The 26124-nt window shown below is 41.9% G+C and overlaps 1 protein-coding gene across 6 annotated transcripts in view; it reads left to right on the top strand.

Moving 5' to 3' along the window:
- Nucleotides 1–26124, top strand: part of SCHIP1 (schwannomin interacting protein 1) — a 595708-nt gene that overhangs the window by 506800 nt on the left and 62784 nt on the right. The window contains exon 1 of one of the 6 annotated variants that reach the window (XM_077488074.1): nucleotides 10386–10631. The exons of the other annotated variants lie outside the window; for them this stretch is intronic. Coding sequence (XP_077344200.1) covers nucleotides 10602–10631 — 30 coding nt within the window. The 5' untranslated portion in view covers nucleotides 10386–10601. Of the gene's footprint in view, nucleotides 1–10385; nucleotides 10632–26124 lie in introns of those variants that run through there. 6 annotated transcript variants of the gene reach the window in all.

Below are 26124 nucleotides of genomic sequence, written 5' to 3'. Positions count from 1 at the left end.
GAACAGCTTACACTGGTCATGTACTGCTTGAATTTCAGCTGATCTCTGCTAAATCTGCAGAAATTTGAGCAGTAGATGGCCCTATCAGCCTAAAAAATGAAAAACCAAAGGGATTCTGACAACTACATCTGTACTGTGTAGTGTGGATGGGGGAATTGATCGCTTTTTAAAGCGGGAGTCCACCGGGACTCCGCGTTTTTTTTTTTTTTTTAAAAGCCAGCAGCTACAAATACTGCAGCTGCTGACTTTTAAATAGTGACACTTACCTGTCCAGCGCGCCCGCGATGTCGGCACCCGAAGCCGATCGCTCGCTCGTGCCGCCGCCATCTTGGGTATGGGAATCAGGAAATGGAGCCTTTCGGCTTCATTTCCCGGTTCCCTACTGCGCATGCGCGAGCCGCGCGGCGCAATCCGGACGGTCCCCGCTGCCTCTGGGAGCTGTGTGTTTCCCAGCAGGCAGCGGGGCACTATCCAGGTAACTGCACCCCCCTCCCCCCTGAAAGGTGCCGATTGTGGCGCCAGAGGGGGGGGGGGATTCCGATGAGCGGAGGTCCATTTTAGGGTGGACCTCCGCTTTAAATCTAAACGAGTATGACTAGCAATCTGGTCTATTGTTTTTGTTTTAGTTTATTTAGGCAGGTTCTAATTGGGGTAATTAAATATTCTACATTTAGGCCTAGTACACACTACTATTTTTTTTTTTTCATTCAACCCAGTGGGCTGAACAAAAAAACTGAAAGCTCAGATTGGCGCCGCTGTGCTAACAATTTGATGTTAGTACAGCGATCTCCCCTGCTGTTCTGTTGTGTTCCAACAGGGGGATGGATGGTTGTCCCCCCCCGCTAGAACACTCAGGTCAGGGCTCTCAGCCATTGGCAGAGAGTGATGATCGGGTGCCGATCGGCAGACTTTTTCGGTCATGCCACTTTGACAGAAGCCGGCTTCTGTAAGACCGGCTGACGCACACACAGACTATCAGCTGTTTTCTATTGAAATGGCAGTTTTTTTCTTTTTTGTTTAGGCTCACTATGCTTAAAACACATTAATTCTGCCTTCTCCATGTAGATATTTTGTTATCCTGAAATTCCTGTGTATTAAATTTGTATGACTCTTTACTAATTGACATACCTGAGTTTTCCGTGTCTAACGTATAAAATGTCCTTTTGTGCTTGTGTTATTTACCCAGACATGATTCCCCATGAGGAATGTAAAATAAATGCCTCTGAACTGCGATGCAAAGGGTGAACCCGGATTCCATCTTCTACTACAGTATAAATACATGTAAAAAGAAATTCAATTGTCTAATAATTAGTAAACACACCTAGATGTCTGGATCCATGGCCAGTGCTGGAGCCATGTGGCGCAGTGTGTGTAAAATCAAATGGAATTTTCTATATTTCTCTGTATTTGTGGACGATAGTAAGCCAAGCAGGGCAATAACTTCTCCGCAGGATGTGGAAACCTTACAAAAAGATCTGAACAAATTAATGTGGTGGGCAACTACATGGCAAATGAGGTTCAGTGTAGAAAAATGTAAAATAATGCATTTGGGTGGCAAAAATATGAATGCAATCTATACACTGGGGGGAGAACCTCTGGGGGAATCTAGGATGGAAAAGAACCTGGGGGTCCTAGTAGATGATAGGCTCAGCAATTGCATTTAATGCCAAGCTGCTGCTGACAAAGCAAACAGAATATTGGCATGCATTAAAAAGGGGATCAACTCCAGAGATAAAACAATAATTCTCCCGCTCTACAAGACTCTGGTCCGGCCGCACCTGGAATACGTTGTCCAGTTCTGGGAACCAGTCCTCATGGAAGGATCTGCTGGTAATGGAGCGATACAGAGAAGGGCAACAAAGCTAATAAAGGGATGGGAGGATATTAGTTATGAAGAAAGGTTACGAGCACTGATTTTATTCTCTCTGGAGAAGAGACGCTTGAGAGGGGATATGATTTCAATATGCAAATACCATACTGGTGACCCCACAATAGGGATACAACTTTTCCGCAGAAGGGAGTTTAACAAGACACGTGGCCACTCACTAAAAATAGAAGAAAAGTTTAACCTTAAACTATGTAGAGGGTTCTTTACTGTAAGAGCGGCAAGGATGTGGAATTCCCTTCCACAGGCGGTGGTCTCAGCGGGGGGCATCGAGAGTTTCAAAAAACGATTAGATAAGCACCCGAACGACCACAACATACAGGGATATACAATGTAATACTGACATATAATCGCACACATAGGCTGGACTTGATGTATTTTTCAACCTCACCAACTATGTAACATTTCGTTATAGAGTATGTTATTTGTTATATAGACACCCCGTGCTCTGAGCATCCTCTGTATATACTGCACTGAAATAACTGCATGCACTCTTCCTAACCCATTTATCTTTTACGCTTTCTGTGTACAAATATATTTCCATTTTATGTAAACTAGACCTATTTCTGTAAGGAATTCTCTGAAACATTGTAGCTGACCTAGTTCCTTTAAGTCAATAACTTGACGAATTTAGAAACATTGCTAGTTTTGTGTAGACAAAATAATGTACTTTGATCCTACAGAAATGACATTGTCTTTGGAGTCCTGTTTATAGAAATGTCAGTGACAAGACTGACGATAGGACTTCCATTTTGTTGCTAGTTATTCCTAAGCTAGACAGCCTGTCTAGCTTTGTCCTTTCACACTGCCAGTGGGGCACGTTAGCGGTAAAGCACCGCTAATTTTAGGGGCACTAGTGGGGTGCTTTTAACCCCCGCTAGCGGTCGAAGAAAGGGTTAAATGCACATGAAAAGCGCTGCTGCCGAAGTGTTTTGCAGGCGATTCGGCATCGCTGGCCATTGATTTCAATGGCAGGGGCGTTTTAGGAGTGGTGTATTCACCGCTCCTAAACTGCCCCAAAGATGCTGCTTGAAAGCACTCGGGCTTTCACACTGGAGTGACAGGAGAGGTACTTTGGAGGCGCTATTTTTAGCACTAAAACGCCTCTAAAGCGCTTCAGTGTGAAAGTGGCCCTAACCGCTCCAAAGATGCTGCTTGCAGGACATTTTCTAACATCCTGCAAACGCACCGCTCCAGTGCTTTCACACTGGGGCTGCAGGGGAGGCATTTTTCATGAGCTATTTTTAGCTCTTTAGCGCCTGAAAAACGCTTCCAGTGTGAAAGGGGTCTAAGGGCACTTTCACACTGAGGCGGTGGGGGCGTTAGCGGTAAAGCGCCGCTGGTTTTAGCGCCTCTTTACCGCTGTTTAATCGCAGATTTGCCGCCGCTATCGGAGCGCTTTTAACTGAAGGGGTTAAAAGCGCCTGCAAAGTGCCTCTGCCAAAGTGCTTTGCAGGCGCTTCAGAAGCACTGCCCATTCATTTCAATGAAAAGGGTGTTTTAGGAGTGGTGTATACACCGCTCATAAACCTCCCTAAAGATGCTGCTTACAAGACTTTTTCTAATGTCCCAAAAGCGCACCGCTCCAATGTGAAAGCACTCGGGCTTTCACATTGGAGTGACAGGAGAGGCGCTTTGCAGTCGCTATTTTTAGCGCTAAAACACCGTAAAGTGACTCAGTGTGAAAGTGGCCTAAGGGCTGAATTGACTGAAAGTTGAGGCACCACCTGGTTCAACAGAAGTAGACCTGAAATGGACTGAGGCAGGTATAAAACTACTGACTGAGCAGTGACTTATCCTTTTTAGATGCAGTCACTGTGTGGGTATTCAGGCATTCATGGGTGTCATGGAGATTATTCCATACATGCTTTTTAGCATAGATGGCGCCACAGAAGGAAGCCTACTGAAAGAGAGCTAAATCTAAATTAAATACAGTGGCACAGCAGTGAGGATTCTTCCATCCGCCAGACCTGTGTGGATAGGGAAATCTGTCTGTCTTTTTTTCAATCAGTTGCTTGATCAACGATTGCAGATCCGGTGTCACTTGTGCTGTCCCCATGTGATACATGGAATAAAGTTTGAGCATCTTCATTCTTCTTCATCTTCTATCTTTTTCAATCAGCCTGCTGATTAGCATGGATGGAATAATCCATTAATCTAACTATAACTATGTATAATATATACAAACAGTTTTTTAATCAGTGGTTCACGTGGGATCCAAATCAAGCAGATTTGGACATGTGAGTGTTGTCGGGTGGACCTTTCGGAGTTTGTTCACCTTTGCTGAATTTTGTAGTTGAAATTAAGCCGATATTAGCAGATATCACAGTGAGTGTGAAGAATTGTGTGCATTGTTATATGGTTTCAGGCAATGTTGATGGAGGGGTACTTGGGTAGCGTATAGGGGGAGCAGGGATGGCTCTCAATAGTGTGGAGATGCAGGCAAGTGGCACCATCCTTACCATGGGGTGTACCAGGGGCTTGTGAATTCCAAGAATGGCTGAAAGAAATTGCACATATGTACTGGGGTTATATAATCCTATTATATGGGTCTCTGTCAAATATGACTGTTATTGTATGTATGTATGATTTATGTGAGCGCTATTACAGCTATTTCATGACCTCCTACTTTCAAGCTCTCTCATCTTCTCCTCCCATGCTCATCTCCAGGACTTCTCCAGAGGCTCTCTCATCCTCTGTAACTCGCTACCTCCACCAGTCCAGCTATCCCCTACTCTTGCTACTTTCAGGCTATAACTGAAAACATCTCTTCAGGAAAATCTATCACATCTCCAATCTTCTACCACTTCCATCAGCTCATTCCCCACAGTTACAACCTTTTGTACCACCTGCCCCACCCCATTAGATTGTAAGCTCTTCTTAGAAGGGCCCTCTTAATCCTCTTGTATTTTGTTGTATTATAACTGTATTGTCTGCTTTTTATATTGTAAAGTGTTGCGTAAACTGTTGGCGCTATATAAATCCTGTATAATAATAATTTCATATGAAGTAACTTCAAAGGTCCAGGATTACTTGACTTTATGCCACATATTTTATCAGGCATTGAAAACATATCAAGAAATATGTCATATAGAAAAACAAAGATTTAAATGAGTTATTCTAATGCAATAGGACCTAATTTTTGGGGTGACATACCATATCGTTTTTATTGTTATCAGGTAACGTTTTCTATCCAGCACATAACAAAATTCTTTTCCTCAGAGAAAAGGTATCATATGTCTGGCCTGACCTTACCACTCATGGTTAGGTGTGCATTGCTGAAATGTTTGGTCTCTGCCGTGAATACGGCTTATGTCAGCGGTTAAGGAGGGGAATAGTGACTCATTGCCTGTTTGTGGATCTGATGCAAGTCTGAGTAATTCTGTCCTAAGGATACATAGATTGGCTGTTATGGTTTTCAGTGTGAATCCACATAGACTTAATCATGGCTGCACCTACAAAGAGAGATCAATAGCCTTAAATCAGATAACTCAGATCAACAATCTTTGCAATGAATCATAACAATCTTCTAAATGTATTGTTCATAATCAATATATAACCAAATAATTCCACCTCTGCAGGTGGACTTTGTGGGGAAATGTAATGTTACATGGGATCGTATACAATGAAGAATGAACAAAGAGAATGCAGACAGCTTTCTAATATCTGTGGACAGGATTATTAATGAGTCTTAACAACATGTGCCGGACCACTGGGGGGATGTTTTATTAATTCTAGCAGGCAACTTAAAATATATAACATTATAGTTTTACTGTAAAAGCTAGTTGTACAAATTAGCTATTTAAAATTGAAAGACTTGACTTTATATATTTAACTTTTCTATGTAGTCTGTTCTTATATTTTATCATTTATTTTACCATAAAGAGTGGTATTTTTTTTTACAGGTGCACAGAATGGAAATTTTGGGACCGAAATTACAGTTTTTAAAAATATATATTTTTATATATAATTGTATATTCTACGTTTTAATAATATCATCAATTCTAATTAATATGAATTTATTGTTGGCCATTATTGGCACCTTTACTGCAAAAACCTCAAGAAAAATGCAGTCTCTGACCATCTTTTGTATCATGTCCTCAGTCTCTAACCATCTTTTGTATAGGGATGCACCGAAATTTCGGCCGCCGAAACATATCGGCCGAAAATGCCCTTTTCGGCAATTTGCCGAAAGGAAAAAACGGCCGATAATTGAGCCGAAAATGGGGCGGGGCCTGGGGACGTAACTCTGCCCCCGCCCTGCCCCTGGTGCCGCCCATGATGGGGGGTGTATATCGCTGGAGAGCCGCCGCCGCTTGGTTGAATAGAGCGCCGGGAACATCACAGCTTTAATTTCAATAGCTGTGTGTTCCTAGTCGTGCGCTGTCACAAACAGCCCCTCCCCCTTGTCCGGGGAAGTTTGATAGACAGATCACCTGTCCAGATTGGACGGGTGATCTGTCTATCAAAGTGTCTATCAAAGTGCCTATGTGGACAGCTTTACCCTGGGTGCCTGCATACTTAGATGTGCCTCTTTTAATTATCAATCATGTGAGTTGCTAAATGTTGTACCTTCATTAACGGTAACCATATTGCTACACTTAGAGGTGCCTCTCTTCTCTTTTATACTATATCCTGCTGGATTTTGCTTTTGTGGAGGCTGCCATTTGTGAATGGACATCACATTGCTATAATCTTTTTATATGGACTATAAACTGAAGTACTTATGTATAAATGGTTGTGGAACGAATCATCAGAGTTTCCATTATTTCTTATGGGGAAATTTGCTTTGATATATGAGTGCTTTGGATCACAAGCATTTTTCCAGAACGAATTATGCTCACAATCCAAGGTTTTACTGTACAATATATATGTACAGCGCTGCATAAATTGTTGGCATTATATAAATAACTGTAATAAATAAATAAGAGTGGCTCCATAGAACACTTCAAGTGAAAGGAGCCACCACCCTGAACCGGGAAACCGGGGCAGAGGCCATGGCAACCGCTAAAACTGGAAACCTAGACAAGGATTAAAAGATAGAGAAGCAGCATACTCAGTAAGTGATTAAATCAGCTACTGAAAGTTCTAAGGGATTATCTTTTTACCACACCCTCCACATTCACAGATGCATACGTACCTAGATCTATTGGCCGCTGCCCCATAGTTTTCATCTGGGAGACTGCCCCATAAATCTATGGTGCTCTAATGTGCAAGGGCAGCCAGGATGTAACCAATAAACAGAGGCCATGACCATTGGATTAAAATAGTCCAATTAAGTATAATTTTGGAAGGGGAGGGGGGGTAGTTTATGTCTGGGCATGGGCAAAAAGGAGAAGTGCACTTTAATCCCACTAACTTTGCAGTAACATTATATTGTTGCTGTATGAGTTACATAAGGACATTTTGACAATCCGTTTAGAGATTCGGGGCGGCACAGTGGTGTCGTGGGTAGCACTCTCAACTAGCAGTAAAAAGGGTCGCTGGTTCAATTCCCAACCACAACACCACCTGCCTGGAGTTTGCATGTTCTCCCTGTGCTTGTATGGGTTTCCACAGGGTACTCTGGTTTCCTCCTACACACTAAAGACATGCTGGTAGGTTAATTATCTTCTGTCTAAATTGGCCCTAGTATATGAATGTGAGTTGGGGACCTTTGATTGTAAGCTCCTTGAGGGTAGGGGCGGATGTGAATGTACAATGTACAATGTATATGTAAAGTGCTGTGTAAATTGACAGCGCTATATAAGTACCTTAAATAATAATATCTGTGAGCATTTACTGGTGGCTTGCATTGATTGACAGGCCTGCGCTGTGCAGAATACATTCCTCCTTTCTCTCTTATCAGTCAGAGCTGTAGATACCACCCGTTCTGTCTTTTTTTTCTCTCAGAATGCTGACAATGGCTACATCAGAACCAATGAGATGGGAAAACGGCCATGCCCATGCAAAGGCCGAGGCCTGAGCGCACTGCTATTGAAGGGATTGTTTAGTGGTTGTCATTCAGACTTTATAGGAATGTGTTCCGCTCTTGGGGCCAGGACTGCCTGTGAAAGGCTGAAGTGAATTCCTAATGAAATCTCGCTGTATGTGTTGTGAAGTGTGACAGTGGACTGTAATTGGCAGCCCCACAATATATTGGCACTGGTATAATGGTAGAAATTCTTGGAGATTTTTTTTTTTCTTTTCTGTTTATTTCTTTGTATTTTTAGGGCTGCAGCAGAGTGTGATGTGATACTGTTACTGCCAAAGGGGAAAGGAGCAGCAACTTTTCAGAAATAATTAAAGCGGGGCCATGTGAATGGTGGCACAGTGGAGGGGAATAGACGCCGGATGCCAGCTTACATAACATAGCTAGTGGCTGTATAGCTGTACATGTTCTCATTTATTTGTGCTGCATGTAAATTCGCTCTCAGCATTCTCGGACAGTTTTGCTTCGGCATTAACGTTCCCCAGCAAGCCTTAATTGAACTGTGCAGGATAAGCACAGAAAGCAGAGAGCATGAGATGCTTAATAATTCATGTGAAAGCTAATGCTTCTATCTGTATGTATGATTCCCACAGACTACAGGCGTGGTCCATCCTGGAGCTGTGTACCATTTATGAGGTTGCTAGGATTTCGCCTTGTGACAACAGTAGCTGTAGGCGTCAGACTTTTGCACGATGAAGAGCTTACTATTCATTATATAATCCCAGCCCAAAAGTACCTGATTATCACATACTACCATTAAAAATTGGAATCTCATTAAAGGCTGATTATTTAAACCCAAGGAAATGGAAAAACGGTATTGTTGTAAATTGCTAATTATTACATATAGGGTTTTTTTTTTTTTTTTTTAAATAAATCAGCCCTTATTAGAATTATTTTTTTAAGAATAAAAATCTGCAAATAAGCCACTGCTTGTAGACATCCCCAGCCCAGAGCTGACCACACACTTTATATTCACATTGTACTGGCAGCTCTGTAATGTTAGGGCTTACAGATTGGATATCAATTGAATGGGTTGTTTGTAGCTAGGAGATCTCATGCTACATTGCGGGTGGTAAATCTAAAGAGGATTGTGCAAAGATTGTAGCGTGTGTGGCCAGATTTTAGAATGTAGGTACATTTGGGCAGAGTCCTGACTTCCCCGTGCTCGTACATTTGTGTACATTATGATTGTTCTAGTCTACATGTCGTTGCTTTGTACAGCACCATGGGCCATGTTGGCACCAAATAATTCAGCAACTGTTTGCAACGCATGCAAATACCTGTACTAGACGTAAAAGAAAATCCGTCCAATTAAATTATTCCCCATCCTGGTTGCATTTATTTATTTATTTCTTTTTCTATATATATATATATATATATATATATATATATATATATATATATATATATATATATATAGATATATATAGATATAGATATATAGATAGATAGATTATATATTTGTGTGTGTTGTTTTTTTTTTTTAGATCAAATATAAGGCTTGTCAGGCTTATTTCCTACTATTGTACAAGATATATGAATGTATGCCATAGCAACCAAACAAATATCTTCTTTATTGATGACCAGACTCTGATTGGTTGATGTGTTACTGCATTTTGTTATAACACAATTCCATTTACTGCTTTTCTTTATTCTTATGCCAAGTGGGAGCAGATGGTTTATGCAAGGTGTAGTAGCCAAAGTAGCTAATCAACTAATCAGAGTTCATCGTGAAGTGATCTGGCTTCTCATTGGTTCTTACCTAACACTTGACTGATTTCCTAGAAATTTCTGCCCTCCATCCAATCTCTTCGTCTTTTCAATTTTTCACTCTCAACAATTAAAAAATCAGCAGTGTTTTTTTTTTGCATCTGTGGAAAAATCGCTAGCAGCAATTGCTCTTCCGCCACCTCTATTGCGTAGTAGCAGCACACAAACCAGTGCTGTCGCACTAATTTCAGCTAATCGCCAGCGACTTTAGCAATGAAATCGCTAGCTGAAAATCGCCCTTATTCTCTGTCATTCGCTGCTCCGAAATTGTCTATCTGACATTTGCCTTAAAGCTGTGCACCTTGCAGGTTTTTTTTGTTTTGTTTTTTAATACCACCATTTTTTTTTATTTTTTATTTTTTTTCAAGATCCCAAAAGTTCATCATCAGTTTATTTGAGTACTTAGACATGCAAATAATGTGACACTGCAGCAAAAACAGTCATTTGTCTGAATGAATTGTTATCGCACCTAAATAAACAAGTCGCTCAGCCAAGCAATCTGCATTTAATGTTTCGCCCATATATTTTCTTTATTTTGGACTTTTTCTATTTTTAATGAGCTGAAATTTTCCACATCAGTTAGCAGCCTTCATAAGCCCCAGAAGGTCACACCAGCCTCAGCCTTTTCTTTGTATCCCTGGTATAATTGGCCAATTGTGTGGGGGATGAGCTAGCCCTCCCACCCCCCCCCCCCCCCCCACCTCCGTCCCAACTACATGTTGTTATTAAGCCTCATCGCCTGCTCCCAGAGGAGACCAGCTCTGCTTGCTGTCTGTGGAGAGAGCAGTGCTACTGCGCAGGTTGGAACAGCAGAAGCAGCATCCATTTTAATCTGCAGAAAGCCGCTCGCCCTGTAGGGCGTTTTTTACAGCCCCCTTCTCTTTTGCCGTAATCGTCTTTTTTTTTTTTTGCGTTCCCTTTCTGTCTCACCCGTAATCTGGTTCATGCTCTCTCATTTCCGTATGATGCTCTGAGATGGTACACCAGGAGAATTGTGCGTATCAGGTAAGGATGCTGCTGCTTGTATCCATGGAGAGGCAAGGCCTGTGTGCTGTGATTGCTGCATGTGTAGTAATGTTCCCTGCTCCAGAACATGGATTCTTCTACTCCGTCTTCACTTCCCAGGCACCGCTTTACCTTCTCCTTTACATCCATCTGATTTTCTTTATTCCAGCTGATTGTCAAATCCATCATTAATAGTCATGTTTATTAATCGACTATGCGCTTAGAGGCGCACAGGGTGATGGTTTTGTTGCCAAGTACCTTAAACTTTTTAATAGTAAGAATTTAAAGTTATTTTACAGCGTCATGAATATGTGGAGGTGTATTCATATATATATATATATATATATATATTTTATTATTATTCATCACATTGTCCTAAATACCTAGACTTTATTTTTGTATTTTATTGCTTTTCTTATTTGTGATTTTTTTTTTTTAAATATGAATATATATAATATTGATGCTGTCGGATACACTGACACTGTGCTATATATGATAATATGTAGTGCTACTTGATTATGTAACAGGTGCTTCTATGGGGATAGCTGGAACTGAAGGCATTTAGTCGTCAGCGGAAAGTGAAAATCTGTTCTTTAATCCTTTATAACAGAGATGGTGAACGTATGATAAAATGGATTGGTTTTCACATCAAGGCTATGCTTGCCATGTCTGTTGTTTACATTCATATTCTATATAAATATATTGTCCGCGCATAAAATAAGCAGGTGTGTTCATTTACATCTGTATATTATAAATGTGTTTGTATGTGATTGAGATATATATATATATATATATATAATATTATTATTATTATTATTATTATTATTATACAGGATTTATATAGTGCCAACAGTTTACGTAGCACTTTACATCTTGAGGGTAGACAGTACAAATACAATACACTAATACAGTAGGAATTAGAGGGCCCTGCTCCTTAGAGCTTACAATCTAAGAGGGAAGATATATATGTATTGAAGAGCTCTTGGTCGATGATCACATAAGCAAATACGTATTGATTTGTGACTGACTCTGCCCTATGGTATAGACGACACATGGTAGTCATGCTGCACATGTTAGATTTCTCCTGTTGTTATTCAGAAAGAAAATACTCCAATTAAAATGCATATTAGGGGGATCATATAGATAGATTCTGACCTTTTCGATATTCAGGCTTATAGCCAGGGTGGGGTTTATAAGGAAAAAGGGGCAGTTGCCCCTCTATGCAATAATTTTATGAAATAATATTTAAAAAAAGTGTATATACATATATATATATATATATATATATATATATATATATATATATATATATATATATATAAAATGTATAATAAAAACGTACTTTATTTTATTAAATGTATCTTGTGAAGTAATATTTTGCCGGCCATCATCTGGACTGGTATATTGTATCATTTAAAAAAAATATTTTGGCAGCTCAAGCAAATCACACATAGTGCACTGTGACTGTGTGTGTGTGTGTCATGTGTGACCTCAGAATGACGTGTGTCATGCATTTTAAAAATGTGACTGACATTGAGAATGTAAACCAACTCTGTGTATAAGGGGCCCCCACAACCAAAAGTGTCCCGGGCCCCCCAAGGTCTAAATAGCAGGTCTGGACAGTCTGTTAGTTTTTGTTTTTAAAGGCAGATGCACTATTCATGTCAGCATGCATTTCCTTTGTGTGTTGACATGCATTGGGGCTTATTTTCAATGCTGTTTTCAATTTACATAACTAGAGTTAACAGCCATTGACCAAGGCTTTTTAATACCTGTTGCCAACACGTTATATACATTTTAATAAGCTGCCATTGACTTTTATGGGTCTCCTAATGCACTAAAATGTATAAAAAGTGGACATGTCTTTTTTGAAAGCTAAGATGGGATCATACAATTTTTGTCATGGAAAAGTTGAGTAGAAGCTTTTTTTACACATTGCAACACGTTAAAAAAGACTGCGTAAATGGGTCCTTGCACATTACTTTATACCTTTTTCATAAAAAGGGACACAATTATCCAAAGCACAGACTGTGCCAGCCTTGATGCCAGATAACAGCAGAATGCTGCCAGTATGCAAACAATAGTGTCACCTTATTTGCTTTAATACCCAAAAAGTGGAGTGGAATTTTTTTTTCTTGGTTCTATATAGAATGCAGGATTAAAAAAATGTTGCATCCTAATTCATGTATGCACCCCCGTTTGGGAAATTTTCCCTTACTTCCTGTCTGTCTGACTGGTGTCAGAACAGGAATTGAGGGTAAACAATTCTTTAGTATACCAGGGAACAGTTAACGCTTCAGACAGATATTTTGTTTTTGACAGCTAATATATTAGATAGACTAATCCAATTTTCACAAGTTGTTTTTTTTTGTATTACTTTTTTAAATGAGGATGGGGGTGCCTGGCCTTTTGGGCCCCTAGGATATTAGACATTATTATTATACAGGATTTATATAGTGCCAACAGTTTGCCCAGCGCTTTACAAAATTAAGGCATACATTACAGTTCCAATAGAATTTTGTACAAGAGTAATGAGAGGGCCCTGCTCTTTAGAGTTTACAATCTAAGAGGGAGGGTCAAGTGATAAAAAATGTAATAACTATGGGAGATGGGCTGATGGATAAAGTAAAAACACAGTATATTAGTTAGAAGTAGAATAGGCTTCTTTAAAGGGAAGGGTTTTCAGAGATCGTCTAAAGATGAATAGATTTGGAGATACTTGGACAGATTGGGATAGAGAGTTCCAAAGGATGGGAGAAGTCCTGGAGGCGAGCATGGGAGGAGGTGACAAGGAAGATATCTATTACTGTGCCTGCTGGGGAGACTTCTTCTCACTTCCTGTCCATGTGACAGGTACTAGTCTAAACAGGAAGTGAGGGCATATCAAACCCAACATAAGTTTTTAAAGAGGATTTCCACTGGTTTTTGAGTTTATTAAAAGTCAGCAGCTACAAAAAGTGTAGCTACTGACTTTTAATAAACAGACACTCACCTGTCCCATGGTCCAGCATTGCACAGAGCCTCCATTCTCTCCCCCTCCTCTTCGCGGTGCCGAAATTGTGAGTGTGGGCGCCCGGCTGTGACAGTTTTCAGCTTCACAGCTGGGCACGCCCTGCGCATGTGCAAGCCGTGCTGTGCTCCCGTCAATGGCCAGGCAATGTTCTGGGACCTGTGACATGTCCCAGAACATTTCCGGGAGGGAGGGGCCGCCTAGAATCACCTAGGAGACCAGAAGGAGGAAGTAGGACAGGAAGTCCCACTCTAAAACAGGTACCCAGCCAACCAAAATGACATGCCAATTGATGCATGTCAGGGGGTGAGGAGTACTTAAAGCGGAAGTTCCACTTTTGGGTGGAACTCCGCTTTAACCCTTCGACTATCGCTTCAAAGTTGAAAAAACAAAAGGAGGTGGACAATAACATAGTGCATGGAATCTAGGTCAAAATATATTTAATTATGATTGACTGACTAGGTTTGCAGGTCCGTTACTGCTATTACCATTTGTTTCCAAAATGTAGAAATGTTATCTTGATTGGTTGGTATGGACTATAGCTGGCCATGCCCAGAACAAATTTCGTCTGGTTCCTGATGAACTGGACGAAGCTTGCTCTGTGAATGGCCCTGTCTGCACCCTCCTCTTTGATATCCTTTGAAAAATTGAAGGATTAATGCAAAAAATGTGTTGGCCAAGCAGAGGCTGAATCCAGTAAGAGTCGCCCCTCCACATTATTTAGCTTGGACCAAGGAATGTTTTTTCATTCAGCCCATTCAGTATGGCCGGCTTGTGTGTACATGTTTCTGGCATTAGATGTTCTGCTTCACACCAAATTCAGCCTGTGGGACTTAGATGGCAAATAAGTGATTTTTCTAGTTCAACCCATGTGGCTGACCAAGAGAAATATAAGTGTGCATGGCTAGCCGAAGGCCTGTTACATGTTTTGTCAGAAGAGGGTGCTCATCGATGGGATGGTTCATGCTAGCACACTTTAAATTGCACATAGACCACAGTAACTAAGTTTGGTGCTGCCATCCTAGATTATTCAGCCCCCTCCAGGTAGGCCTCTGACACTAATGCCCCATATACATGATCGGACTTTCCGACAACAAAACCGTGGATTTTTATTGGAAGGATGTTGGCTCCAACTTGTCTTGCATACACACGGTCACACAAATGTTGGCCAACAATTACGAACGTGGGAACGTTGTGATGTACAAGATGTACGACGAGGTGAGAAAAAGGAAGTTCAATAGCCAGTGCGGCTTCTTCTGCTTGATTCCGATACACCCAATCGGAAATTACGACAACAATGTTTTGTTAGCGGAAAATTTGGAAATGTTCGATGGCGCATACACACGGTCGGACTTTCAGCCAACAAGCTCACATCCAACATTTGTTGTTGAAAAATCCGATCGTGTGTATGGGGCATTACACTAGGATTTTCACAAGGTACTGGTTGAGTTCCTATCACTTAAGTGCACAAAGTAAATCATTTGTTGTTGAGTATGAAAAAAACAGTGAAGCATGTTCTGATTAGTGGGTCGAAAATAGATCTACAGTAAATTGAGATTTGTATCTATCTAGATTTCCTTCTTTACTTGTTTCTAGATCTATTTTCTGAAAGGTAATTTGCAGCTCCTCCAAAATAACAGGATACATGTTAACAGCTCCTGTATTATACATCTGTAAAACAGGCAGGAATTAGAATAGAATGGTTTACCTCGATAATGTTCACACAATATTGTTTGATTATTTTATAAATGATATTATCAAGGTGTGAATATTATCGCGGTAACCCGTTCTATTCTAAATCCTGCTTGTTTTACAGATGTATAATACAAGAGCTGTTAGGCCCCTTTCACACTACTGCGACTTCAAACTCTCACAATTTTATCATGATTTTGTGGCCGCGTTTTTGCAGTGATTTCCTGGGAATGCCTGCGTAACTGGCATCGAAGTAGTGCAGGGACTACTTTGAAGTCGGAATGAAGTCGTACTAATATGAATGGTTGTCATTGGAAGTCATGGGGAATGACTTGTCATGGGACTTTGCAGTCCCAAATCATAGGACAACTTGTACAAGTGTGAAAGGGGCCTGGATGTATCCTGTTATTTTGGAGGAACTGCAAATCTACTCCGTACTCTTTATTCACATGAACATTATCACCATTGCAACATTGCAAGTTCATGTGATAATGGGCAACTTTCTATGCTTTTATGTGAGTGGCAGTCTAGACCAGCCTTTTTCAACCAGGGTGCCCAGGCAAAATGCCTTGAGGCTTCTTCAGAGGTGCCTTGGCAAAAATGGCAAAAAAATGATCAAAAATTGTATACAAGCCAGCAGGTGGATCAAGCCTGCCTTATAATTACACAAAACCAAGGGTTTTCATTATGCACCATTACGACTTTCAAGACACTGGCATCCTAACAACCAATGATATCATCAGTTGGTAAGGAGGATGTCGGTCACCTACACGGCATCCTTGTTTGACCCTCCTCTGCCCCTCTCCCTCAGCACTGGGGTGACATTAGCTGACTGATGGAAAGAAATTGAGGGAGAAGAGAAACATTGGCATATTAGTCAGTACCAGTGTGCAAAAGTGTATTTGCTTGGGAAGAATAAATCACATCTAACGTTGGGTGTCCTACATGTATGGATGTTGCTGCATTATGTAAAACTATTAGAATAGTTTCTTTACATTTCAGATTGGGGTGCCTTGAGACTGTCCATAATTTTAAAGGGTGCCTTGACTGAAAAAGGTTGTGAAACACTGATGTAGAGTATAAATGCTCCTTCTTCAATCTTTATAATGTTTAAAGTGTTTATTACCCCAACGCTTCATATTCCTAATACTGTGCCTGCTGTACCATGTACTTGTATGAGGAAAAAATCCTGTTCTCTTGGTATTGTTCCTTTATGTCAGGGATATGCAATTAGCGGACCTCCAGCTGTTGCAAAACTACAAGTCCCACCATGCCTCTGCCTCTGGGTGTCATGCTTGTGGCTGTCAGAGTCTTGCTATGCCTCATGGGACTTGTAGTTTTGCAACAGCTGGAGGTCCGTTAATTGCATATCCCTGCTTTATGTGAAACCCCTGTTGTTCCTGCCAGTCTCTTTTCTTTCTTATTAAAAACTGACCACACTAACCACACTAAGCAGGAGAGCACACCGTGGTCAGTTCTCTAGATATGCTGGGAACTCAGTATACTCTTCTCAAATGAATGAATGAAATACTTGTATAGCGCACAATGCGAACTGAATCGCCTCTAGGCAAATGATCAGACTTGTTCTGACACGCTCCCGCTACACATCCATTCACTGGGAAGCTTGTGTGCTTTTGCTTCTCCTCCCCCCAGCTCTTATGCAGCTGAGAACAGAGGGAATGTGATCACTTTTAAAAAGGAATAAAGGGTATTTATAATGTATTTTCATATCTATACAAAAATGTTTTGCCTTTCATTTCTATTTTAAACTGAATGGGTTGTTTTACAAGGTGATCGTTTACAATTACTTTAAATACTTTTACAATGCTTACAATATACTTGATGGTATCAACCTTCCACTTAAATCGCATTATATTTCCTAATCTTATGATTGAGGCCTCCTCCCCTTTCCTTTACCCGCTACTTATTAGGCTAGGTTCACACTGTGCCACAGCAGCCCATAGAAAACTGAGAAAAGGTCTCTGCACTTTTTCCAAGAACACAGCCGCATGGAAATCGCAAACTGCAGTTGTTTCCAATGCATGCGGCATGTGCCTTTGGAATCAATGGCACCCCAACACACATCTGCTAAACAGCAGTACATTTTTTACTTTGGGTGCGGGAAGACTTGTGATTACACACCTTCCCACACTTGCTCAGATGTGAACCTGTCCTTAGTCCAACTGCCATTCATTCAAGTGTTTATTATTGTCCATCCCTACGGCCAGCATTTCTGTATTGGTCTGTTCTCAAAGTATGCTACCAAATTGTACAGTGTTTTTCTTTGTTGCCCTGAAGGAGAAATGTGAGCTGCATAAACAAATATTCCTACTCACCTATATGGCTGCAGAACCAGGGTGATGCTGCAACTGTCCCCCCGCCGGCTCAAACACCTCAAAGAACTGAACGATCATGACAGCTGATCACTCTGCTCTTCCAGCACTCAGTGAAGCTCTAGACAGGAAAGGAGGTGGGAGCTGCTGGCTCAAGCTTTCGACAGCATGCTGATAGGCTGAGCCAGCTGTTGGTCAGGCATCTGGGTGAATCCTGATATTATTGCCGGTGTCTTGTTGAATACTGTCCCCCGTCGGATAGTACCCGCCCTGTACTGTGCTTGCACAGTAAGGAGGACAAGGAGACACCGAAGGTCTCCGAAGATGAATGGCGCCTGCGCACTTAATAGTACCTTCTGCCCTGAGTCCAGGTTCAAGCCCCCACCATCCAAGTGGACATAGAGTTAGAATAAAAATTTGCTGAGCGAAGCGAGACCGTGCCTGAAGTGTTGCAAATGAAACAAGCCCACGAGGGGCCCTGTTACAAAGAGCTTTACATCATCTATGTCCACTTGCATGGTGGGGCTTGAACCTGGACTCAGGGCAGAAGGTACTATTAAGTTGCTTTTGGCGTCTCCTTGTCCTCCGTACTGCGCAAGCGATGCACCTGCGCAGTACGGGGCGGACGCTATCCGATGGGGGGACACTTCTCGGCAGAACACCGGGATCCTTCTAGAGCAGTGATGGCGAACATTTGCACCCCCGATGTTTTGATGACTACATTTCCCATGATGCCCATGCACCTCTGCTGTGTAGTTGAGCATCATGCAAAATGTAGTTCCAAAACATCTGGGGTGCCAAGGTTTGCCATCACTGTTCTAGAGCCTGGATAGGCTCTTAGACGTCAGCCGACAGTGGACTTTAGCCCGCTGTGGTCTGCTTCTGGGTCACAGGGCTGCAGAACTAATTGCACACCTGTGACCTAAAAGAGAAGTCTGGCCAAAGAGCCATATGGAACAGATATTTGATATACTTCCATTACTCTTCCTTCTTCTCCAAATGGCTTATTTGCCTGTAAAACTGCTTGTAAAATTGCTGCATGTCAGTCAGAGTTGTGACGGGTTCATATACACCTTACTGACATACTGTATACATAAATCTGTTGCAGGTTCCACCATTTGTCGTACTACCACAAGATTTCTAAAGAGTATCTATGACACTATGAATTCCAGGGACTGTGTTTCTGTGTATGAATTGTGAAAGTTCAACAGGCCGATTATAGAAAAGCTGTGTACCACACTGAAGCAGTAGTAATCCTGGCTTTTTTATATTTTTTTTATTTAAAGCCTGCAAGGCAATGTAATAATGTGCTAGCATGCATTGCATACTAGCACATTCTGTGACACTTACCTTAGAACAAAGATCTCCAGTGGCGTGCTGCCACCGCTAAGGCCGCTTCCATCTTCACCGGGTGTTCCTCCAGTGCTTTGCGGATTTCAGCTGTGTGAGTGGCCAGAGCCGCAGTGACGTCTCTCCGCACGTGCGTGCAGGAGCTGCCGTTTATGGCACAGGACTCTGAAGGAACGGCACGAGTATGCCGTTCCTTCAAAAAGCATGTGCGGGTGATGTCACCGGCGGCATCTAAAGTAAATATCTCCTAAATGGTGCATGTTTATGTATTCCCAGTACCTATAGGAGTACACCTTATTATAGTCTTACCTATAGGTAAAACTCATGCATGGGAGTTTACTCCCACTTAAGTAAAAACTGGCAAAATAGCTGTTCTAATATGTTGGCATACCAGATTAATACATGATTACAGAGCATTGCCTATTGCTGATGAATGTGGAAAATACACTAGAATTATGTGGCCTGGAGTGTACTCTGGTTGTAGGCTAGCTCAATCCTGAAGTGGAATAATATTCAAGTTATATTTTTGTTGCCCATCCACCTTAGCCTAGGGCTGTATTTACCAATATGTGGGACCAGTGATGGGTGCCACGCAAGACCCAGGATTCATTGTCAGGCATTGTATGGGAAAGTGCTCTCTAACACTGACAAAGTAATGGCAGTCATTGTAGAAAGCACAAGCTGGAGCTTAACACAACATATTCACTTGAGCTATCCAACCACATAAACAGCGGATTTTTGATAATTTTGAATATCCAATCATGTGCAGATTAAATAAGTAAACTCATGATTGGATAACTGAAGTGAATAGTCACACCTATTTCAGTAAATCAGCCTCAATGTGTATGGTTTGATGGTTCCTGGGCCATTTTGGAAAGGACAACGGATATTCATTTGAAGAGAGAGTCCTGGGATCAGGGCTGGACTTACCATTGGGCTTGACTGGGCTCAAGTCCATGGGCCCCACCCAATAGGGGGCCCCGCAGGCCCTGCGGAGATACATAGCCGAGTGTACTCGGCTCGGCTCCGCTCACAGTCATGCCCAGTCACGCCCTATGAGGAACATAACACAGGGACTGGGCGTGACTGTGAGCCAAGCCAAGCCGAGTACACACAGAGGACCCGAGAGCCACCGAGAGGACCCGAGAGCCGTCGAGAGGACCCGAGAGCCACCGAGAGGACCCGAGAGCCACCGAGAGGACCCGAGAGCCACCGAGAAGACCCGAGAGCCACAGAGAGGACCCGAGAGCCGTTAAGAGGACCCGAAAGCCACCGAGAGGACCCAAGAGCCACCGAGAAGACCCGAGAGCCATAGAGATACACAAGATCTGTATCTCGGCGGTGGCATTTTTAAACTTCAAGACTGCAATGACAAGGCTGCAAATGACTCTGGGGCAAGGCTGCAAATGACAAGGCTGCAAATTACTCTGGGGCAAGGCTGCAAATGACAAGGCTGCAAATGGCACTGCATGGCTGCAATGACACTGGACAAGGCTGCAGATGGATGGGCAAGGCTGCAGATGGACACTGATAAGGCTGCATTTATGGGCATTTAAAAAGTTTTTTCCTTAATCTTCCCTCCTAAAAGATTTTTTCCGTAAAATTCCCTCCTAAACTTGGGGTGCGTGTTATACGCCGATGCGTGTTATACGCCGGCACGTGTTATACACTGATAAATGTGGTAATGTATACAAGGTAGGGCCCAAAAGTGGATCAAGTCCAGGGGCCCCCACCACCCGGCCCGAAAGTGGATCAAGCCCAGGGGCCCCCACCACCCTAAGTCCTGCCCTGCCTGGGATGGTAATTGTATGTAGGAACCCTTGTGAAGGCAACATCAAGCCTTGGTCATGTGGTCAAGTACATATCGTTACAACTAATGGTACAGATGGCACTCGTCATTTTATGTTGTGAAGGTGAAACATGACTTTACTCTGCAGACAGTCCTAACATCAAAATGTCTGACTTGTCTAATATCTCTGTCACATGAGAATGTTCAATTGGGACTGTCTGAGGGTGCTAGAAGGTTGTAACAGGGGTTGTAAGACTGTCTGTGGAGCACCTTCACTCCCAACTATGGACTTCCCTTGGCTGTGAACACATTGTTTTGGGGGCCTTTGTGGAAGTGGGAAATGCACCACATTTGTTTTGTTATTAACATGTCAAAGTATGTTTAAAAAAAAAAAACGGGTTGTCTGTTTGAATCCCAACCATGGCACTACTTGCCTGACATTTGCAAGTTCTTCCCGTGCCTGCGTGGGTTTCCTCCCGGTACTCCGGTTTCCTCCCACACTCCAAAGACATGCTGGTAGGTTAATTGGCTCCTGTCCAAATTGACTCTAATATGTGCATGAACGTGAGTTAGGGAGCTTAAATTGTAAATTCTATGAGGGGAGGGACTGATGTGAATGTACAATATATATGCAAAGTGCTGTGTAAATTGACTACACTATATAAGTACCTGCAATAAGTAAAAATATAAATAAATAGTCAAAGTATAAAACCTAAAAAGAGATATGGAATCAAACATATTTGCTATCGCTATGAGCCATATATATTATATAACAAGTCAAAAAAGTTATTTTGACTCTTCATGTGAAGCAATTTAAAACTGCTAAAGGGCTTGGAGTGAGTGACAGAATTACATAATGGTAAGTAGGAGGTTTTTCAAGTGGTTTCAGAAGTAGGTCAGACTGACCTGAGCTAAGGTGACTGCTTTCTAGTAGCAGAGTGTCAGCCTCTTTCCCCAGCATGTGAACATTTTCCTAAGCCTTGTTTCATTTGGAGACATTTCCTGCTGTGTAGGCAGCATTTAAAGTGCAGGTGTTATTTATCGTCGTCATGAAATTGGTATGAGATGTAGCACTTTGCACGGTGGGATTGACTACTGCTAGTCATAGATGTGCAAATGGTTTTCTGAAATTGACAAGGCAAGGAGACGGTTGCTCATAGTATAGCTTTGGGACCAACTTCACCTTCCATTTTTCTTGCTTTGTTTACGCTTGCCTTCTCTCTTACTGATCTCCTCATGCCCAAAGTACTTATTAGCGTCTTAGGAGAACCCCAAAACAGCCCCCATCCTAGCCTAGGTTTCATATTAAGCTTTTTTGATGGTCTTTACATGCTTTTACGACCAGCCTAAAAGCAATGGGGTTGATTTACTAAAAGCAAATAGACTGTGCACCTTGTAGTTGCTCCAGAGCTTAGTAAATGATGTAAAGCTTCACTTTTCAAAGCGTACCCAATCACATGCAAGGAAAATAAAAAAAACAGTATTTTTGCTTGCAAATGATTGGATGATGGAAGTCAGCAGAGCTTCTGCTCGTTTACTGAGCTCTGGAGCAACTGCTTTTGCAAAGTGCACAGTACATTTGCCTTAGTAAATCAACCCCACTTTTGCAGACCATACATGGGTCGAATTCTGAACTAATTTTCTTTCGAAAATCTGAAATTTTGTGTGTTTTGTGAGCCGATGATGCCACCATTGATTTCGAAATCTGACCAACTAAGCTTTTAAGCTTGCTACAGAAAAAAAAATTAATTTCCAGATCACGGCTCATTCACATTTCTTTTTCGATTGCCACACAAAAATCTGCTGGATGCTGTGGCCCACTAATGGGGGCAAAATTTGAACTAAAATTCTTAGTTACGATTTTCAAAGAAAATTCTTCCGAAATGCGACCTACGTATGGCTGGCTTTTGTGTGTAAATGTAGAACCCCATGCAGATTTAAAAACACCCTTTTAGTCCAGGTGTGTGTTTATTAAAAAATGGATTCAATTATTTCCTAAGTGAAAGCTATCTTTTTATTATCCTTTCAGAATGTCTTGCACAGCAGGTAGTATTCTGAAGCCATTCAGGCTTCATTGCTTGGATACAGGATTGCTAATCTCCCAGGCAGTACATGCTGGTGCTGACCAGTAGAGACCTCTCCCGGCCACCTGGTTTTCTCTCAGCTGGGGGTCTCTGCACGCAGCTCATTAGTGTAGTGTTAGGTCTCATGCACCCGGCCTTATTGAGCAAAATCCTAAATAAAGCTGTCTGTACTGCATCTGAACTCATACGGGCATACACCCGCTTATGTTCATATGAGTTGAGTTGCATACATCTCCTCCTGAGGGCCATGGTCATACTGCAACTGTGCTGCCACCACATAAAACAGGAAGATGTAAAGATTAAGGCCTAATGTAAACGGGACGCTGAGGCAACCTCTTCTGAATGATTTTTTTGACAGCTTGAAACCGGCGTTTAAAAACACCCGTTTAACCACGCTTGCATGCCCCGTTTAGACACATTTTGCCTCATTCGTGTCTAGGAGCGTTTATTTAAGAAGACATCATAAGGCCCTCCCAAAGCACAAAACTGTATTATTTAACTATTTCAGCCATTCTGTGAGACCAGAGTGAGTAACAGCAGCTGAGAGAGCAGCAGTGTACTTGTATCTACCTCAATTTCGGTGCCATAACTTAACATGAGGGCAAAATGGAATTAAAAAAGCCAGATATTAAATTTCATGCAACTATGTTTGATCAAGTTAGGGGTCAAGCTCAATGATGGGGTCATCTGGTTCAAATCTAACAACATATAGGTCAATTTACAATTCTACTTTGGCTAACAGCAATGCTAGTGGTGTATTGGATTGGATCATGCGCTCATTAGGAGTATATAAATTGTCTATGATGCATTGCAAGCAATTACAAGTTTAAAAAAAAATTTTTTTTGTGGTTTTTCATCATTTGCTATCATTTTTAAGTTTTGTAATGTAAAAACAATAGGGCACCTTTAAAAATGCTTCTAAACGCAGGTAGCGCGTTTGGCATCTGAATCGTCGGAAAACGTTGGCGTCTGAACTCATTTTTTTGCCTTCAAATAAAAGCCTCTAAACGCAACTGCCTGAAAACGATATTAAACGAACCAGTGTACATGTACACATACGATAACATTGGATGAGTTCAGAGACAGCTGAAAAAAGCATCCAACTACCTCTGAACGTGCGTTTACCAGCAGCAGTGTACAATGAGGCCTAATACTATGTAAAAGGCGATGGTACAGGCACAGCATGACTGAAGGCGAGGCCAATCTTTGTCTACTGCCTGCACATGTTTGATTATTTCACTTCCGGCCTGAATTCACTAGGTGACCTGTAGGATCCATTTATGTTGTATGCTTGTAAACATTGGCACAAACATTTACATGCATACAGTCAAGATTGGACACAATTTTTTAGTTTTGGTTTATGCAGCTGAACCTTATGGCTTTAAATTGCTAATTGGGTTGGGTGTCATTTGATAGTGTTTTTTTTTTTTTAAGTAAGCATTAACTTAAATTGTCAGATTTCTATTGCTGTCTGTGACCTTGTTAGAGAGACTTATTCTTTGTCTTGGTGACCACTGTCTTCAGTACAGCAAGTGAGAAAAAATAACATTTGGAGTTAGAACAGGAATAGAGGGGAGATCTTCCAGTGGGGGCACCTGTCTAAGTAGGGATTCCCCTCAATTTACAGGCATTTTCTCTCACTTGCTTTGGTTTTATTAGGGACAGGAAGTCACCAGAAATATTTTTAATGGGACATAAATGGCAAAAATAAAAACTGCAAAGGTTTCACCATTATCTACTCCAGCCTTTCGCTAACATGGAGGCACTTTTAATAGCGTTTGAGTTTCTGGTTTCTGTTAAACACTGGTTGACTACCATAGTTACTAACAAAGATCTGTCAATCCAGCTCTCTTTGTTCAAACACATTTGTCACCACGCACCCTTTTGTCCCAAACTTATCTCAGCACTTTACTCATAGATGAATCATCTCAAAAACATGGAGGCCACTCCTACATCCGTAAAGCCCCTACAGAACGTCGGGAGACCTTTGCCGGTTCAAAAAAAAGGCAGCCATTCTGGTCGTGTGTATGTCATTGCCAGCCGTGCATGCTGGAAAACCAGCAGCCAACCAACTCCCGATCAGTGCTCTCAGCCAGTGGCGGGCGGGGGGGGGGGTCCCTGTGTCAGAACACAACAGCTAAGCGGGGGAGATCACTGGGCTAATCTTGCATGGTTAGTACAGTGTTTCTGACCAGAGCTGTCACTGTAGTGTGTGCCCGGCTTAAGTGGGAACATGGCCTTAAAGGCACTAGAGATAGAAAAGATTGGATACAAATCTGGATCAAAATAGTTCCTCTTCTATCAAATATCACCAGGGCTTTAAATCCATCTCTAGATGGTATATGGTCCCAACCCATTTAGTACACCTTTACCCCAACTTATCCAACACCTAATTTCAAGGCTGTTCCCTCCCAGGGGACATACTTAAAGAGGTTGTACACCCCCAATGCGAAAGTTGTACCTATAGGTAAGCCTATACTAAGGCTTACCTATAGGTACAGTAAATAGCTCCTAAACGTTTGACGTTTAGGAGATATTTACCTTGTGCGCCAATGATGTCATTGACGCATGTGCTGTGAAGAAACGGCCCTCTGTGCTGTTTCTTCACTAGCGAGTGCTGTAACTGGCAGCTCCCACGCATGCGTCACACAACTTCTGCCAGTCATAGAGCCGGCCAGTCACAGAGCCAGAAACCACACCCCCAGGAAGAAGAGGGGCAAAGAGGGATGCGGCCTCCAGCCGGGACATCATGGGCTTTGCAGGTAAGTGGCACATAATGTGCTAGTATGTGATGAATACTAACACATTATGCTTTTACTTTGCAGGAAACGAAAAAAGAAGTAAAACCCATCAGGGTTTACTTCCTCTTTAACACATGCTGGTCATGCTCTATGCTTTCTAGATTTTTGATGAAGGGCCTAAAACTGTTACAAACGTTGTTAACCTGCCCCCTTCCCAGAGACCCTTGGTGTGTCCTTTTGCATTTCAAACCTCCATACCTCACAAGATCTCAATTTAAGTTGGCCATCTATGCTCTAGCAGCAAAACAAACTATTGCAAAAGCTCGGAAACAACCATTTGTCTCCTTTGTTAAAGTTGGTCGTTGCATTAACAGTTTTTTATCAATGAAAAGCTTACTAGCATTTTCCTAGACACACACAAGAAAATCCTAAAAACCTGGATACACTACGCTAACCCCTCCATGTCCCCTGAAAACTGCGCGCTGGGTATTGAA

The sequence above is a fragment of the Lithobates pipiens genome, unplaced genomic scaffold, assembly GCF_037356315.1.
Source record: "Lithobates pipiens isolate NorthernLeopardFrog02 unplaced genomic scaffold, aLitPip1_a1.2 Scaffold_18, whole genome shotgun sequence".
Classification (NCBI taxonomy): Eukaryota; Metazoa; Chordata; class Amphibia; order Anura; family Ranidae; genus Lithobates; species Lithobates pipiens.
Note: the sequence above shows the minus strand (reverse complement) of the source record. Positions and strands in the feature narration are given on the sequence as shown.